This window comes from Xiphophorus hellerii, chromosome 17 (genome assembly GCF_003331165.1).
Source record: "Xiphophorus hellerii strain 12219 chromosome 17, Xiphophorus_hellerii-4.1, whole genome shotgun sequence".
NCBI lineage: Eukaryota > Metazoa > Chordata > Actinopteri > Cyprinodontiformes > Poeciliidae > Xiphophorus > Xiphophorus hellerii.
Window position 1 is genome coordinate 15,890,028 of NC_045688.1, and position 15,788 is coordinate 15,905,815.

A 15,788-nucleotide genomic window follows, 5' to 3' on the forward strand; every position below is an offset into this window, starting at 1 on the left:
TAGAAAAAAGTTGTAATGTCTTGAGTTTAAAAGTTGAATTTTTTTTTTTACCTTTGAAACTCAGAAAATGTCCAAAAGTCGAAAACTTTTGAAACGCATAAATGTACACAGGTATTTTTCTAGAAAATTTCTGAGATTAATCTCAAAACCTGGGAGTTTTTTTCTATCTACAATGGCCCTAATAGATTGCCATAGGCTCTTTGTATAAAGCGCAATAAAGAGTGAAGGTGTAACATGACAAAATGAGAATAAGTTGAAACAGTTTGAATGTTTTTTTTATTTGCAAATGACACTGTGTTTTCCTTTCTTCATACAGATGACCCCATGGTGACCTCCCAGATTTTCCAGTTTTGTGTTGTGCTACAGGAGACCAATAGGTGGCACTGTGTACTTTACTGCAATTTCACTTAAAGCTACACTAAAGGAATCCCCCCCTCCAAAAAAAATATATCTATAAAATAAAATGTATCTCACTGAAACAGAAAAGACTTTTAACAGACTTCCAAACCTTGTTTTGCTCCACATAAATCCAGAATATTCCCTTTACCTTGGATGTATGACTGTGATTAGCCTGGATTAGGCAAATAAAAGGCCAGTGGTCTTCTATTAGTGGTCTTGGAGTCCATTTGTCCAGAGTTAATTCAGTGGTCAGAGAAGGCACCTTTTGTCTAAAACAGAACCAGGCAAATTCTAGTCACGCGCCGCCTGCGAAGAGCTCGAGGATCGCCTCTGCCTCATCTCATAACTCAAGTCAAACCATGATCTAGGCAGCGAGCCGTCCAGAGCTATAAGAAGCTCCGTGGTGCGATTATGGAGAGCCGGCAGTGTCTGCTGCTGCTGCTGCTGCTGACTGCAGTTACTTTAAGGCCTTGCCCTGGAGAGCCGAGGGGAAATGACGATGGCGTCGACCCCATCGGCCTTCTGAGAAATATTTACGGCAGGCTGCTGGTGAGGGCCGAGCCGTTCGTCAGGGACTCTGAGCTTAAAGAGCTGAGGCGCCCAGCGGAGCCTGCAGTCACACAGCAAACTGAGGGCAGAGCCGGCGCTGATGGGCCGGTGGCGTTTACCAAAAACGGGCAGATCAAGGGCGTTACTGTGGATAAGGCCCACATATTCTACGGGGTGCGCTATGCAGACCCTCCAGTCGGTGCCTACCGCTGGAAACCCCCGAGACCTGTGAGCCCGTGGTCTGGGGTCTACGATGCGTCGTTCCCTCGGCCGGCGTGCATGCAGGTCTGCAGTGGATCCACCTCCTCGGAGTGTCCTAAGAAGGTGAGAAACGCAAACATCTTTTGTTCGCTGCTGGGGTATTTTTGTGGGGTTTTAGTATCTAAATGCGTTTTTCACATTTTCCGAATTTGTTTGCAAATTTACATGTATTTTTTGGGGGCAGCAGGGGTAACAGTTTGCGCAAAAAATTTTTTTAAGAATGTACAGTAAAACAAATTTTCTAAACTTTTTCCTTAAAAAAATGTGAAGTGTGGCACACGTTTGTATTCAAATCTCTTTATTTCCCCCAGGTGTGTAAATCTAAGAACCTGCTCAACTTGTTTTGATTTGATTCAAAAATACTTTATTGATCCTAAAAGGAAAGTAAATGTTGTTGAATACCATAATAATTCAAGGTTCTCCAAAAGGTGTGGTAGATTCTGGTGGCTGTGGGCAGGCAGGATCTCCTGTAGCAGTCTGTATTACAGCACATTTGAAGAATCCTCTGACTGAAGGCACACAGTTTTTCTATGACAGTCATGAAGAAGATGCTCAGGGTTGTCCATAAATATAGAACATAATAATACAAATTAATTAACGGTATACACAAAGTTTGCTGTGAAATGTAATATTTACTATGTATTTATAGCACATATTTTTACAAGAGGCATAAGCGTTAAACTCAAAAAACAAACTACAAGAAGAAAGAGATGGGAAAAAGTAGGAAGAAAGAGTGGACAGAAGGAATGCATGTGAATTTGTGATATTTTAAAGTGCAGTCATTTGCTAGCATAGCAAGAGCTAAATGACCTGCGTCCCTAACAGCTCAGCGAGGACTGCCTCTACCTCAACGTCTTCGTGCCTCTGGATCTCAACTTCACCTCCCCTCTGTGGCGCCCCCTGCCGGTCATGGTGTGGATCCACGGGGGTGACTTCATAGCCGGCTCGGCCTCCAAGCCCGTGTATGACGGACGCTTCATCAGCAACTTCACTTGCACGGTTGTTGTGAACGTGGAGTACCGACTAGGTGAGAAACACTGGTGGTGTTTTAGCACCAGGAATGTGTAACACTATATACGAGCACCAGAAAGCAGGAGAAATGAGTGTTTAATTGGATGAAGTGGCCATCCAGCAGGCTGGAAATGGGGGCATGTGATTGGTTCTTTGGAATTCAGAGGAAATGAGCATCTTGCCTAAGGTTTTTTTGCTGACGATGCGAACTGGTCTCTGGTGGAAGGGGCATTTGGATTCCTGGTGTCGGGTAAAGATCCTCTGTCCTCCGCTACGGGGAATTACGGGATCCTGGACCAGCAGGCGGCGCTCTTCTGGGTGCAGCAGAACATCGCGGCGTTTGGGGGCGACCCTAGCAAGGCAAGCAAAAATGCACACAAGCACACCACAAATGGCTGCGTTGGGTAGCCTTCCAACATAAAATATTCATAACAGTGCACTGGGATGCAATTTTCTGAAATAAAAAGTCACAAATAAGCATTTTTTAAAAGAAATAAATGGGAACTATTCTTTGTTGTTCATATTAAAGGTGACTTATTATGGCTCCCTATACAGGTTAGGCTAGACAAAACATGTTTGTAACATTTATTGAGATTTTAGTCCGCTCAGTTCAGCCAATGTTGAGCTTCTTTTAGAATTAGTTGATTTAGGGTCTCTGTCACTTTAAATGCAAATAAGCTGCTGCTGGCAATGCTTCCCTCAACTCAACGTTTACGCTCACATGTGAAAAAGAGTATAAACAGATGCACAATTCTACAACCGTACATGTTTGAAAAGTAGAAGTGGAGCCTCCAGCACAGCCAACAAGAATGCAGCAAGTGGTTTCTAGGTGGTAAGTCATCAACAAAACACATGTCTTTTAAAGCAGCCATTGTACACCAGCAAACCCAGCTGACCAAACGTGCTGGAACTCCACTGGGGTTGCTAGGTCACGGTGTGACTTAAAAGTTGGGAGGTTTTTGAACCAGCTTGTTTTCCAAACATCATAAAAACATCTGGATTGTTTTTTTGTTTTTTTTTCAGAAGCAGTTGATACCTGAATGGAAAAACAAAAACGTGCAAAACATGAACTCTGCATAATAGTTCTCCGTTAAATAAAAAACAAATAGCCTCTCAAAATCTGAAATTGGCTGAAAACTAAACAGGAAATACATTTGTTGCGGATTTTCTTATCCCTTTATCACTCTCGCCTCTTTTTGTGGTGAAGGTTACGATATTTGGAGAGAGTGCCGGCGCTCAGTCGGTGAGTCTTCACTTGATGATCCACAGCAGCAAACCTCTGTTCAAACAGGCCGTCCTGCAGAGCCTGCCCTTTTCCATCCCACTCAAGACCAGGTAGGAAACCCACATCTCGAGGTCAGCCGCGCTCTAAAAACAGAACCTGATGCCTTCGCACTCGCTCAAAGGACTCCACGCTGCACCCAGCCCTCTCGGCGTATTTGGCACGCCTCCAGATAACTTCGAGCTGCGGACTAATTTGTTTTTTTCCCCCCCGTCTTTTTCCCAGACACGACGCCCTGAGGCTGGGGAAAGACTTCGCTAAAGAGACCAACTGCTCGGCGAGCGACTTCGTCTGCCTGCTGTCTCTCACTCCGCAGGCCGTCCTGGCTGCACAGATGAAAACAAGTAGGGCGCCACAAACCCCCACCCACCCACCACCCGAATTTAGAGCTGCCCACACACTTACATAAGTCAGACAGCAGGACGCGGCGGGTCTATCTGGGAAAGATGATGAAAAGCTTTTATTTATCTCGAGTTAGAGGAAGACAAAATGGGTTAAAGTGAACTTTTAGCCCCTACAGGAGCCGTTTGGTGGGTTTTACTGCCTCACAGCAGAAAATGAATGTCATCCATCTATGGTTGGCAGGTTTATTGATCAGTGTCTTTAAATCCGGGATTCTGCTCTGAGAGACAGTTTTCACTTTTACTTTATACTAAAAAAAGAAAATAGAGAGAAAACTCTCAGTTTTATTAGCCACTTTAACTGTTTATTCAAAGCAAATTCAGGACCATGCAGGTGTTGCTGGGGTCTTTGTAAAAACATGTTTCTTGTTACATCAGTTATCTTGTTCTGTTTATTTGGAAATGGAAAGAGTTTTAAAATAACTATTAATTAGTTGGTTATTTGATTATTTTTGGAGGGTCAAAATGTCAATATTGTGGGAGTTCAATAATATAATATGTGGAAGATTTTAGTAGAACGGGAAAATATGAAGCACAAGTCATGAGATTGTTATGAGCAAAGTGGTAAGTTGAGTTATTTGTTTTATTACTGATGTAGCTTAAAAGAGGCTGTAAGAAAACAATCTTTAAAACTCACTTGACTCATAAGAAGCCATCTGATTGGTCGGTCACTCATCCAATCAGACAAGCAGATTTGTCATTGTTTATTTAATTTGTCAGTAGCAAATACATATTGATTGATTTCTAGTGAACTTGATTGATTTTGGTAATCACGTTTCTCCAAACGATATTTTAATTCTCCTGTATGTATATAATAATTATTGCTTCCTGCTAGGATTGGGCGATAAATCAATATTATCAATTAACATTTTCTGTTTTGGAAAATCAAGATTTCTTTTCCACCAGCGTGCTCTTTGGGCTTCCGTAGCTCAGAGTGATAAAGGCAGCCATCTTTACTTTTACAAGCATGTTTTACAGTTTAATGTGCCGTTTGTGCCGTTAGCTTAATGTGCCGTTTGTAAGGCTCCTTCCTCCGTTTTGAAAAGCTCACTTCCAAATCGCTATGGCGTTCTTTCCGTTCGCAGGCTCTAAGGTCGTGAACCCGTTCAGGTTCCTGGAGGTTTTCGAGACGTGGGGCCCGCACATCGACGGAGAGCTGATCACAGAGCAGGCCATCACCGCCTTCCAGAAGGGCGACTGGCAAAAAGAGAAGGCGTTGCTGCTCGGTGAGGCAACAGCAGCAGCAAATTCTAATGCCTTATTATTTTTCATCCTGCTTCCTACTGGACTCCCACAGGTCCTCGTTAAAAATCCGTCGATCGCAAGGAACTCTAACGTCTGTGATATTCTTTTGGAGCGACAGTGCTGCAACGTTTGTTCCTTTGGACTGTTTTCTGCCCTGCAGGAACGACCTCTGAAGAAGGAGTGCTGTTTGTTTACGGCGTCTTCGGCAAGCCAGTGTCTGTTGTGGAGGCCACCGTGTACATCGCAGCCATCTTTAAGCAGCACTCTCTGAGGATCCTACACGAATACCTGCCGCTCTACAAGGAGGCTGACCGCAGAAACATGCTAACACAGGTAGATGAAGCTAAGCTAAAATCCTCTCCTTAAGCCAGGTTCAGTTGGAAACTGGCACAGTTAGAGAAACCTAACTGATTTAACACTGACCGCTTTGGACTTTCCATTTGCATGCTGAAGAAATTTAAAGATAAATCTATTAGCTAATCCAATGCAGCTGAATCCAATACAACTAGATTAAATCTAGTTAGAAACAGCATAATAATCTTCCTTTCATTCTGCTTTTAGGGTGTTTTCACACCTGATAGTTCAGTTGACTCGGTTTGATTGGGGACCAAAGATGCAGCATTTGTTACATTTTCTGCTGCTGCGGTTCTGGTGTCAAACGAACCAAATTCTTTGAAAAACCTGTTCACCTCCTCGCCTGTAGTGGCGCTGCACCAAGAACCACTGAAGGAAACAACACAAACACCCCTGGAGAAGAGGTTGTAGGATTTCTCCACCAGCCATTTCTCCTGCTAACCCTAGACTCTCACATTTGTTTTTGCTGTATTTACCCAGAATGCCCTGCGCTGTAGTCCGCTTCCTACTTTTGGAGCGGTCTCTGGTCCGCTTGCATCCACATGTGCATTCGAACCACACCAAAATTCACTTTAACCGAACCAAAACCTGGGTATTTAGGCGGACCAGAGTTCAGGTTTTTTGCTCCACATCAGTTTGGTCGCGCATTCACACCTCCCCAAACAAACCAGACTTTCTAGGCAAACAGACTGGAGTTGGATTAAAGTGGCCTAAACTGGGCTGGTGTGAATGCACCCCTGGAAACTCTCTGAACCACAAAAAAACCAACAGAATGAGAGCAATGTGTTTTGATGAAAACATGCTGAACTTTGCCTTGCAAATGTTTCAATGTCTTGAAAATCTTTGCATTATAATCCCAAACGTCATTGTATTTTGTTAGGATTTTATACAACACAAAGTGATGCAGGTTGATTGTGTCACAGCACATGGCGTACCTCCTTCCCTGTCTTCTTTCTGAGCAGAAAAAACAGTGATCAGTTGTTCTCTTTTGCTGCTAAAATAAAGTAAAAACTTACAGCATTCTCCAGTAGTCAGCAGTTCAGACTGTCTGAAAATGGCCTGCAGTGGGCGCTGTAGCTCCAGCTCTGCCGCTCCAACATCTCTAACCTTGAGTGACAGGCTGTGCTTTCCCCCCACTCTCCATCATTTGCATGGAGGAAGCATGAAGCCAGACCACCTGAAGCCAGAACGGTTGTCTGCTTAAGATGCAACCCTGACTGGTGCGCTAAACAGGGACTCCATTCTCATGCGGGTCCTTGGTGACGGGTGGGATCAGCTGTGGAATCACAGATCAAGACCACGGCCTCACCAGAAGAGGAGGCACTCACTGTCACTACCAGAAGAGAGTTGGATAAAGACATCGTGTTTCAGAAACGTCCAAAGTGCGTGAAATTAGCAGCTTTTATTCAGGTATTTTCAACTCAAATTATTTATGTCATGCTAAATCACAACTACAGCAAAAGAAGACCGACATGTAATGCAGCGTCCGTTTTAGTTCCAAATTCAGTTTGAATGAATTCAATTGGATTAGTTTAACCTAATCCAATCATATGGTAAGATTTAAGATTCAGATTTATGTACCAATGATTTTCGGTGAATATGAATCATCATCAGAGTTATGTTTTTTAGCAACTCAGTTCAAAAAGTGAAACTTGTTATGTACATCCATTACTCAGGCTGAGATATTCCACTGTTATTTCCACTCATTTTGATGCCTGGTCGAAATAAACTGTGGCGTTTCTTGTTGTTTTTGTACAGACTTTTTCCTTCCATTCAACTTTTCACAAAGATACTTGGATAGATTGCGCAGCAAAATATCCATATTCTTTAGCAATTACCCGGTTTTGATTGATCAAATGTTTTAAGAACAGATTTTTATTTTGCTTTCATTAGGAATACAAATAAATAAAATTAACCGAAAACAAAAGCACTCAATCTGTGTGTGATGCAGCTATATAATGAGTTCCACTTTTTGAACTGAATTAACGAAACACGTCGTGTCTGTTCCAATTTATTGAGATGTACTTGTTGTTCTAGATTTGCAATCAGAAGTCTAGACTGCGACACAAACGTTGGGTTTTGCACTTTTAAATAATAGTACGCTGAAAAAAAATTCAACATGTTTGAGCCGAGTCAATTACCTTCAAGAAGCAAACCTGTCATTACTAACAGCAAGCTCTGCTCTGGTGGCTACACAATATTGTAGCACCCATTTCCATTTACCAAAAAAACTCCCCCAATGAAATCAGAAACCTTAAACTCCCCAGAGGTTTTTGCACGACTTAAAACTTGATGGCTGGCTTCACAGTTGTTGCACCTAAAAGTATTCAACTCTCCACTCCACTTTAGGGTTATTGGCAAATTTCTGATTTTTTTGGTAGGTCTTTTCAATAAGCAAATTAAACATGAGCCACTTAAAAAAAAAAAAAATTGCTTTAAATAATTACCACCATCTAAAATCACTCAAATTCCAAATGGAGCGCATGGAGGCAATTAAAGTTAAATATGTTTATTAGCTCTACTATCTGGACTGTTTCATATAATGTCTTATTGTTTTAGAAATATAGTAAATGAGAGCGAATTGACCAAAAGGTTCAGAAAACATATTTCTATCGTCTTAGATTGCTTGTTGAAGACAAAGGATCCAGATGTTCTGTCAGACACAGATGAAACTCACAAGTCTAAAGTTAAAGGAACAAAGGTTACGCCACCTGGTGGCAGAGACAGGAAGCAATCAGTGGCTACCACCGGATTCCTGAGAAGCCATGTGGTCAAAAAATCCTTGGCTGACTGCAAAAAAACCTGCAGGTGAAAGCCTCCATCCCATAAACTGCAAGAGGTAAATGACTTGACCCAAAAGCAAAACAACCCAGCAACACTTTAATCAGAGCTAACAATTTCACTCTGTGGAGCGACTAATAAAACCTGGAACCATTCAGGCCAGTGGATGAGCAGCAGTGTGTCTGGAAGAGGAAGAATGGTACAATCACAAGCAGCTTGACTGAATGAGCACTAAGTTGATCATTTAACCCTCTCATGCATGAATCATGGTCAGGATTTTTTTCCAAAGTGTTTTTAATTTTATTTATACATTAAAAAAAAGGTGGGACTTTTTTTTTTTGTAAAAGCGCTAGCGTAGCTCGGTAGCACAGCTTACTCACTTGGATCGCTAGCTTTTGTTGATTGTTGCACAATTCAATCGCTTTAACATTAATAATCGTAACATGGGGATAAATAGCTAAATATGTTAGATAGATATTTTCTCTTGCAGCTCTTCTGTCACTGCCAGAAGCCAGTCTGTGCTTCGACATGGCTACAACGCTGTTGGAATGGGCTAATGTGATTGGCTGAAAAATAGGTTACCCCAACGTGGGGCTCTGTATATGGCTGAAACAAGGCAGCTCTCTGATTAGTTGCTGATTATCCAATCAGATAGACCATCTATTAAAAAAAGACATTTGTGGATTGAGACATCGGGGAATCTCAAAATTCACACACAAATGCAGCGCAACTCACAGGCCAGAAACAGCCTGTAAATCAAGATATATTTGTGTTTGCATCAAAAATACAAGTGGGAATCTCGTTCTGTGCATTTGTGGATTATGAGTCTGTTTAAGCTCCGTAGAAGATAGTCTCAAAACTCCTTGTGCACTCGTCACCGGATCTGTGCGTAAATACAGTTTTGTCTGTGTGTATCAGGCGACTCGTGCGTATTTATTTAAACTTTGTAGGCGTAGGAGAAGGTTTGAGTTCGTAATTATCAGATTTGTGAGGTTGAAATTAAAAAATTTGTGTGTAGAAATCTAATGTTTCTAGAGACTGTAATTGTGTGTGTGCACTTTTGTTTTGTATCCGTGATTTCTTCATATTCGTGTACGCATTTGACCACATATGTACAAGTACCAGGAGTTATGCACAAATGTTCTTTTTACGGTTTACAAATTATGCTTCACAGGAACAACTATCCAGTTACACACAAAGATGCTTACACGGATTACAAATCCAGTATTACACAGACACACAGGTATTTTGAGACTATTTTCACTCCATAGTGTCTGTCCATCAATCACATTGGCAGCTGCAGCAGGACATAACTGCAGAAAGTTACTACTAAGAGCTAATGATGCTCGTCATAAAGGAGTTTAGGAGGTTATCTTGAATTAAATATGGCATTATGTATTTTGTACCAATTATAAGTTGTGTCGGGTTGCTTCATTTCTTGCAAACCGCCGCAAGTTTATCATTTGACCAACATCGCTACCTCTCAGCCTTCTGTCTACTTTAATCACATCTCCTCCCCTATGTGGGTTAGTATTCCAGCATTTTCTGTGTAAGAAGCAGTGAGATGGTCATGTCTCATCTGCGCATACAAGCCCAGTCTGTGTGATGGGCCTTGATGTTCTTTAGCTATAAGGCTCAGACAGAGTCAGTTTTCCACTGGAAGAAGCTGTGTTTCTCAGAAAGACGAGACTTCTATCTCAAAGCTGCATACTTTATGTCTTCAGAGGCCCGAGCGCATCAATTAATCATGATTTCTGTACCAAAATGATGCCCCGACTTTACACAGCCTGACAAAATATGCATTTCTATTATTCAGCCACACTCGGCTGGTCAGTAAGGACGCTGGAGCTGCAGCCAGAGCTGGCCCCACTGCATACGCCTCATGTTAATGTGAATAAAGGACACTTCTCCACAGGAACTGGGGTCAGCGCACTCACTCGCTAGAATATACGCTTGAACGCCATGAACCAAGTATGACGCACTTTAAAAATTATCTCTACATTATTAGACATATTTTATCCCTGTACATGTGATCTTGCCTAATTTTGACTGCAGCATCCGACTTGAGTTATGGGACGTTCTGTACCAGACACATCATGTAATGCTTAGAAACAATTTCCAAACAATATGTAAAATAAAAGTTGAGAAGGGGAAGGTAACGTCTGCAGCCTTCAAACGTTGGATGCAACATCCATTTTTCTCAACACACCCACATAAAAACTAGCAACCAGCTAACAAACATGCCACATACCATTTTTGCATGAAAAAAAAGTTTGCACAAGTAAATCATTGGAGCTCTACCAGTTACAGAGCTACCAGTTAGGTAAGGTTTTACTTCCACTTCACAATAAGTCATTGCGATGTTGGTCTATTTCAGAAACTCCAACTAAAATGATTTGAAGTTGTAATTGTAGTTTAGATTAACCCTAACTGTATGTTGGCATGGATTAGAAGTTTTTTTTTGTGCGAGAGTCACTGCCACTCGAAGGCAGAGGGGGAGTTGTTGCATAACACCGCATACCCACTTGATATCAGCATTCAGGTGCAGAATGTGCCTGTTCTGAGTTATTACATTTCATCTTGAGACAGTTTGGAGCAGACATGAGCCTAATATGAGAAAAGAGAGAAGGTGTATGTGTGTGTGTGTGTGTGGGGGGGGTTGTGTTTGTTTTTTTTACTTTTTACAGGAAGCCTGTTTGTGTTCAGGTGTGAGATGTTCAGCTGTGTGGGCGCAAGTCGCACACTGCCCAAAAAGACACACTGGTTTCCAGGTAACAGGCAGGAGAGAGGAAGTCTGGTTTCACTTCTGTTGCTTTCCTTTAGGCAAGAGGGAACACCTGATTTTTATTTTTTATTTCTCTGCCCCAAGCGCATCTTCCCGTAGAAATCCCATTAATTACTTCTGCTAACACTGTAGTCTGTGGCACCTTTAAAGAGCAGTGATGCTTAAACTGACGGACTTTTAAAAAAAAATGTATTTGCCAGACGCTTTAATAATCAATAGACGAACGCGAGGCGTTTTATTCCCCAACTTGAAACTGATCCCAATGTGCAACAAGCAGAATGAGAAATTAAAACCCTGAAATACGGCCGAACCGTATTTTAATTACGGATTTGTTACCATTTTAATTACGGCTGTAAAACAATAAAAATAAAGAGCAAATATTTTCGCATCTCTTCAACTAAAACACACAAAGCAAATAAATATCCAGCAATAACTGGACATTTGCTGCAAAGCTCAAAAATAGTCGTACCAATGATGGATTGAGTACAAAGGAATCTTTCATCTTAACATGTTTCTTTTGTGTGAAATATGACACTGTGCCATAGTTTTAGCAAAAACAGAACAATTTCTATAGATAACTAAAAGTTCCACAGGAGGTTCTGAAGCATCCTAATTACCCTGATTAATTGGGAACAGCTGTGTTCATCAAATCACCGGATGAAACAAAAGAGAACACAACACAGGGAATTATCAGTATTATGGAGAAAATGAAATAATAGAACATGTTATTTTAATATGTTGAAGAAGCAAGACAGAAAGAAGATCTATGTTGGATGAATTTAGAAAAACTTCAGCAACATTTAATTCAATAAATATACTACAGGGAAACCCAGAAAGTAAAAGTATTCAAATATTAAGTAGGTTTGGATAAAAGTTCTTAGAGTTTCAGGGGCATCTGTAAAAAAAAATGCAACGTGATAGGAAGTCAGGGGATATCTGAAATGGCAAGGCTGACAGTGTGAGAGGTGAAAAACAATCCTAGGGTTACCACCAAGGCAACCCTGAAGAATGGAGACCAACGTTAAGACAAAGCAGATAATCCAGCGGATACTGTATACTGATGGAGTCCTTGGGTGCTGAGCAAGAAGGAAGTCACCACTTAGCATCTTCAAAATCCCATCTGGACAATCAGGAAGAATCCTGGTCTTGTGTTTTGTGGTCAGACGAATCAAAAATCGAATTGTTTAACTGCACTGGTGAACCCTCTGTTTAGGGTAGAGAAGAAGATGTGTTCTATCCCAAGAACATCATCCCCACAGTCAAGTTTGGTGGTTAGCATAAGAGGTTTTGGAAAATACAAAAAGACTAAAGATTCTCAACCCCACCCATTGTTTGGTAGCAAAGAATGTCTCAGCATGACTACGATCCAAACGGCCAGCTGAAGTGCTGACGAACTGGTTAGTCAATAAAAATATTGTTTTGTTGTGACCTAGCCAGAAAACAAAGAACAAAAAATATTTGAAGCAGTAGAGAGAGCACCATGAGCATGAATTCAAACATGTGGTCCAGCTGTCCCAGATATAACAGCATGTAGAAAACCCTGGACGTCCAGAAATGAGCAAAACCATGTAACAAGTTGAACTGACAGAACAGTTCGGATTTTGTCAATTAGATTTACTCATGCTTTTCGTGACATTATGGTGACAAGGAACTAAATTAATCATAATGCAGCACCTAGTTGTGGTGAAATCACTTATCTGAGACCATTTTATTTCTCATTTCAGATTATCACCGATTACGTGTTCCTGTGTCCGTCCAGGAGGTCGGCGCGTGCCGGAACAACTGCTGGCGGTCATGTATGGATGTACGTGTTTGACCATGTGGCCTCAGACCGCGGCGTCTGGTCCGGTCTCACATTCTGCTACGAGCACGTCTGCCACGGGGCGGAGCTGCCCTTTCTCTTCGACTCTTCCCCGGTGGCCAACTACTCCCTGACCTTGCCTGAAAAGCTCCTGTCTAACCGGATGCTGTGCTACTGGGGGGCTTTCGCACACACTGGTGACCCATCATCAAGGGTTGAGCGGACGGTTTTCTGTCGCGAGCAACGTCTTCCCGTTTGGCCACGCTATTCTGACACCAGTGGCTGGCTCTTCATGAACCTGACGGTGCGGTTGCATGCGCAAGTCGGAACCAGAAACCATATATGCGACTTCTGGGACCAGCTGGGCATCTACTAGCTGGTTGCAGCTGGTTAGAGAGATTAGGTTGGGTCTTAATGAACAGCATTGCCATATTTTACAACTTAGGAAAGAAGTCAAGAAACTAAACTTGTTCAATGAAGATATGCAAACCTATTTTATCGTCTCTTCCGAAGACTTTGATAGTGAAAATCACATCAGCAAGAGAGAAGAACAATACAAAGAACTTCTAGAAAACTGTACAAATGTGCAAGGATGCCATTTGTGTCATAATGTGTGGTGTGTCATGCTAACCATGCTAAAGTCAACATACAATATGTTATAAACTAGTCAAGCAATTTTATGCAATGACAGCAGTAACAATGCAATGATTCTTTCTATGCATTAAAACATTGTCAGAATAAGGCTTGACAAAAAATAAGTTACAGACCTTTAAAAGTAAAATTATTAGACTATAGCTTCTACTTTGTCAAATAGATTTACTCATGCCATTTCCTGTCTAGTTCTTCCGTTTCCTGTTTATCACAGACTCTGTCTGATATGATAGAAAAATAAACTTTTTAGCATAATTAATTAAACCTGGTGATAGTATCCTGCACCAATCTGTGGTATCCGACCCTTGACATTTTCTGGAGGGGGATCCTCCAAAGATAAGACTGGAAGATCCTTCAACTTACGATCATGCATCTTCGACGTTTGTGCTTTAAGCTACACCAGCGTTTCCTCTTTTTCACTCAGATAAAACAGATTCCAACACATTTGCCCTCTTCTCATGGAACATCTTTGTTTGATGCCTACCCCAAGAGGCTGACACCAGCAGAGCCGTGGAAAAAAAAAGACAACATGATTCATTCATGTGGTTCTGTTGGCATCATCGAACCGTGACCTTCCATGTGCACAGGAGTGCTTTGCAGCTCGGAGGAGAGTCAGCTGCTCCTAAAATATTCTCTGTATGTCTGGACTGAGAAGTAGAAATGAAGATGGAAATCTTTTCTTCAGAAGAAATCATCCAGGCCTGGCCGTTGAAAAAAATTGGACTATTGCGTAAAAGTGCAATATTTTTTGCCAGACATCTCAGGAAGGTCATAGCGTGACATATTCCGTACCTTTGTTTCTTGTCATTTTGATGACTCTCACTTACAGATAATAAAAGAAAAGCAAAATTCCCTGTCACAGAAGACCATGGCAGAATGAGGCAGAGAAAGATGGCTAACCTCTCCTTAACGTTATAAACTGACATCTATGTTTCCCTAAATTTTCTTGTGGATGGCCAGGTTTGATGGAAATACAGAAGTGAGGAGTACCATGCATAGATCCGACGGTTTGTCCGTATATTAGCCAAGAGATTATCCTCTCCCCAGACTATCGGCTGGAAGACTTCTATAAACTCAAGTGTATCTTTAAAATCCATTTTACTCGTGTTTGCTTTCTGAAGCAACATTTATCTTCTCAAATACACCAGTGTCTCCAAAAAAAAAGGACAAACTTTAATCCAAAAGACCTGTTTGTGAGCTAGAAGTGACAGCCTTATGGAGAGGAAAAAAAAGAAGAAGAAATCAAACAGTATTTTTCTCTATAAAAGGAAAATCTTGTTACCCTCAGAGCAACAGCAGGCAATTCCCTCTTTACCAGCTGACTGTGTTTGGAAATCAAATATTCTCTTTGCATGAAAGAGAAAACTTTAGATGTTTAGAAGTTTTGACAGTACTGGGCTACATTACAGCTTGCCAGACCTGCTTTTTTCTTTTTTTAATCGGATAATTAATGAAGAAAAAAAAGAAAAAAAAATCTTGATCTTTGAATGGCTTTGATTGAACGCCGTCTTTGGGCATTTATTTATTTTGTCCCCCTCCGTCTTTCCAATTCCCTTCACACACACACACACACACACACACCAACACGGCAACTTCGCGGTCCGTGCTTATCCAGAATTGGCAGAACGTGCCCACTACTTGTCAGGAGGTATTGCTGATGTCAAAAAGACCTTCATTCGCACAGCTTTTTGTTTGCTGCAGAGAAAACACAGCGAGGGGGCCCCTCTGGGGAGATAACATACCATCTACAAATCCCACGTAATGTCAATAATTCCACACCACTATGTTCATTCATGTGTCCGGCCTCCAGAGCCGGGCAGCGCGGGCACCTGTCAAAACATCTTGACAGGGTAATGGAAACAACCCGCATGTTAACTTGCTCTGAAATAATGCAATCCTAACCTGATGGAGTCAATAAGCACGCTGTCAGGAGACGCACCAGGCCCTTCGGCGGCCATGTTGGATGCCCACGGCCAGCCTAGAGACAGGCATTTAATCGGCTGCACCGTCTTAGGAGGACGCGGCGTGTGTTAGCTGCACCCAGCTACATCCTTTATGTAGTCTTCAAACAGATGGGATGACAGATGTTTCTGTCAATCACACGTTCACTCACAGTTTCTGTCATTACTTGTTGCAGCGATTTTTTTCCCCCCTCCCCACTGGTTGACACTGAATCAGACTAAACATGTTCTTTTTTTTAGGTCAGTTAGGATTGCCAGATTTATTCCCATTAGCTAAATGGCAGAATAATGTTCACATACATTTCTT

At 41.7% G+C, this 15,788-nt stretch overlaps 2 protein-coding genes across 2 annotated transcripts in view; one reads left to right on the top strand and one right to left on the bottom strand.

The window, feature by feature from the left end:
• The first annotated feature begins 27 nt into the window (after window positions 1-27).
• Window positions 28-14,032, top strand: LOC116736359 (cAMP-regulated D2 protein). The gene is made up of 8 exons (XM_032588768.1): window positions 28-1,272; window positions 2,035-2,236; window positions 2,447-2,580; window positions 3,428-3,555; window positions 3,728-3,846; window positions 4,989-5,129; window positions 5,309-5,481; window positions 12,793-14,032. The coding sequence occupies exons 1-8, from the start codon at window positions 811-813 to the stop codon at window positions 13,243-13,245; spliced, it is 1,812 nt and encodes a 603-aa protein (XP_032444659.1). The 5' UTR covers window positions 28-810; the 3' UTR covers window positions 13,246-14,032.
• The window catches only part of phlda1 (pleckstrin homology-like domain, family A, member 1), an 89,393-nt gene continuing 76,013 nt past the window's right edge, over window positions 2,409-15,788 (bottom strand). Inside the window, exon 5 of the mRNA XM_032588774.1 lies at window positions 2,409-2,572. The gene's annotated coding sequence lies outside the window, so the exon portion shown is untranslated. The remainder of the gene's footprint in view (window positions 2,573-15,788) is intronic.

What these genes read in the sequence shown, in the direction of transcription:
- LOC116736359 (XM_032588768.1), top strand. Translation starts at nt 811, where the DNA reads ATGGAGAGCCGGCAGTGTCTGCTGCTGCTGCTGCTGCTGACTGCAGTT. An exon ending in TTGGGGGCGACCCTAGCAAG is followed by an intron (nt 2,581 to 3,427) that starts GCAAGCAAAAAT and finishes TTTGTGGTGAAG; the next exon opens with GTTACGATATTTGGAGAGAG. An exon ending in TCCATCCCACTCAAGACCAG is followed by an intron (nt 3,556 to 3,727) that starts GTAGGAAACCCA and finishes TCTTTTTCCCAG; the next exon opens with ACACGACGCCCTGAGGCTGG.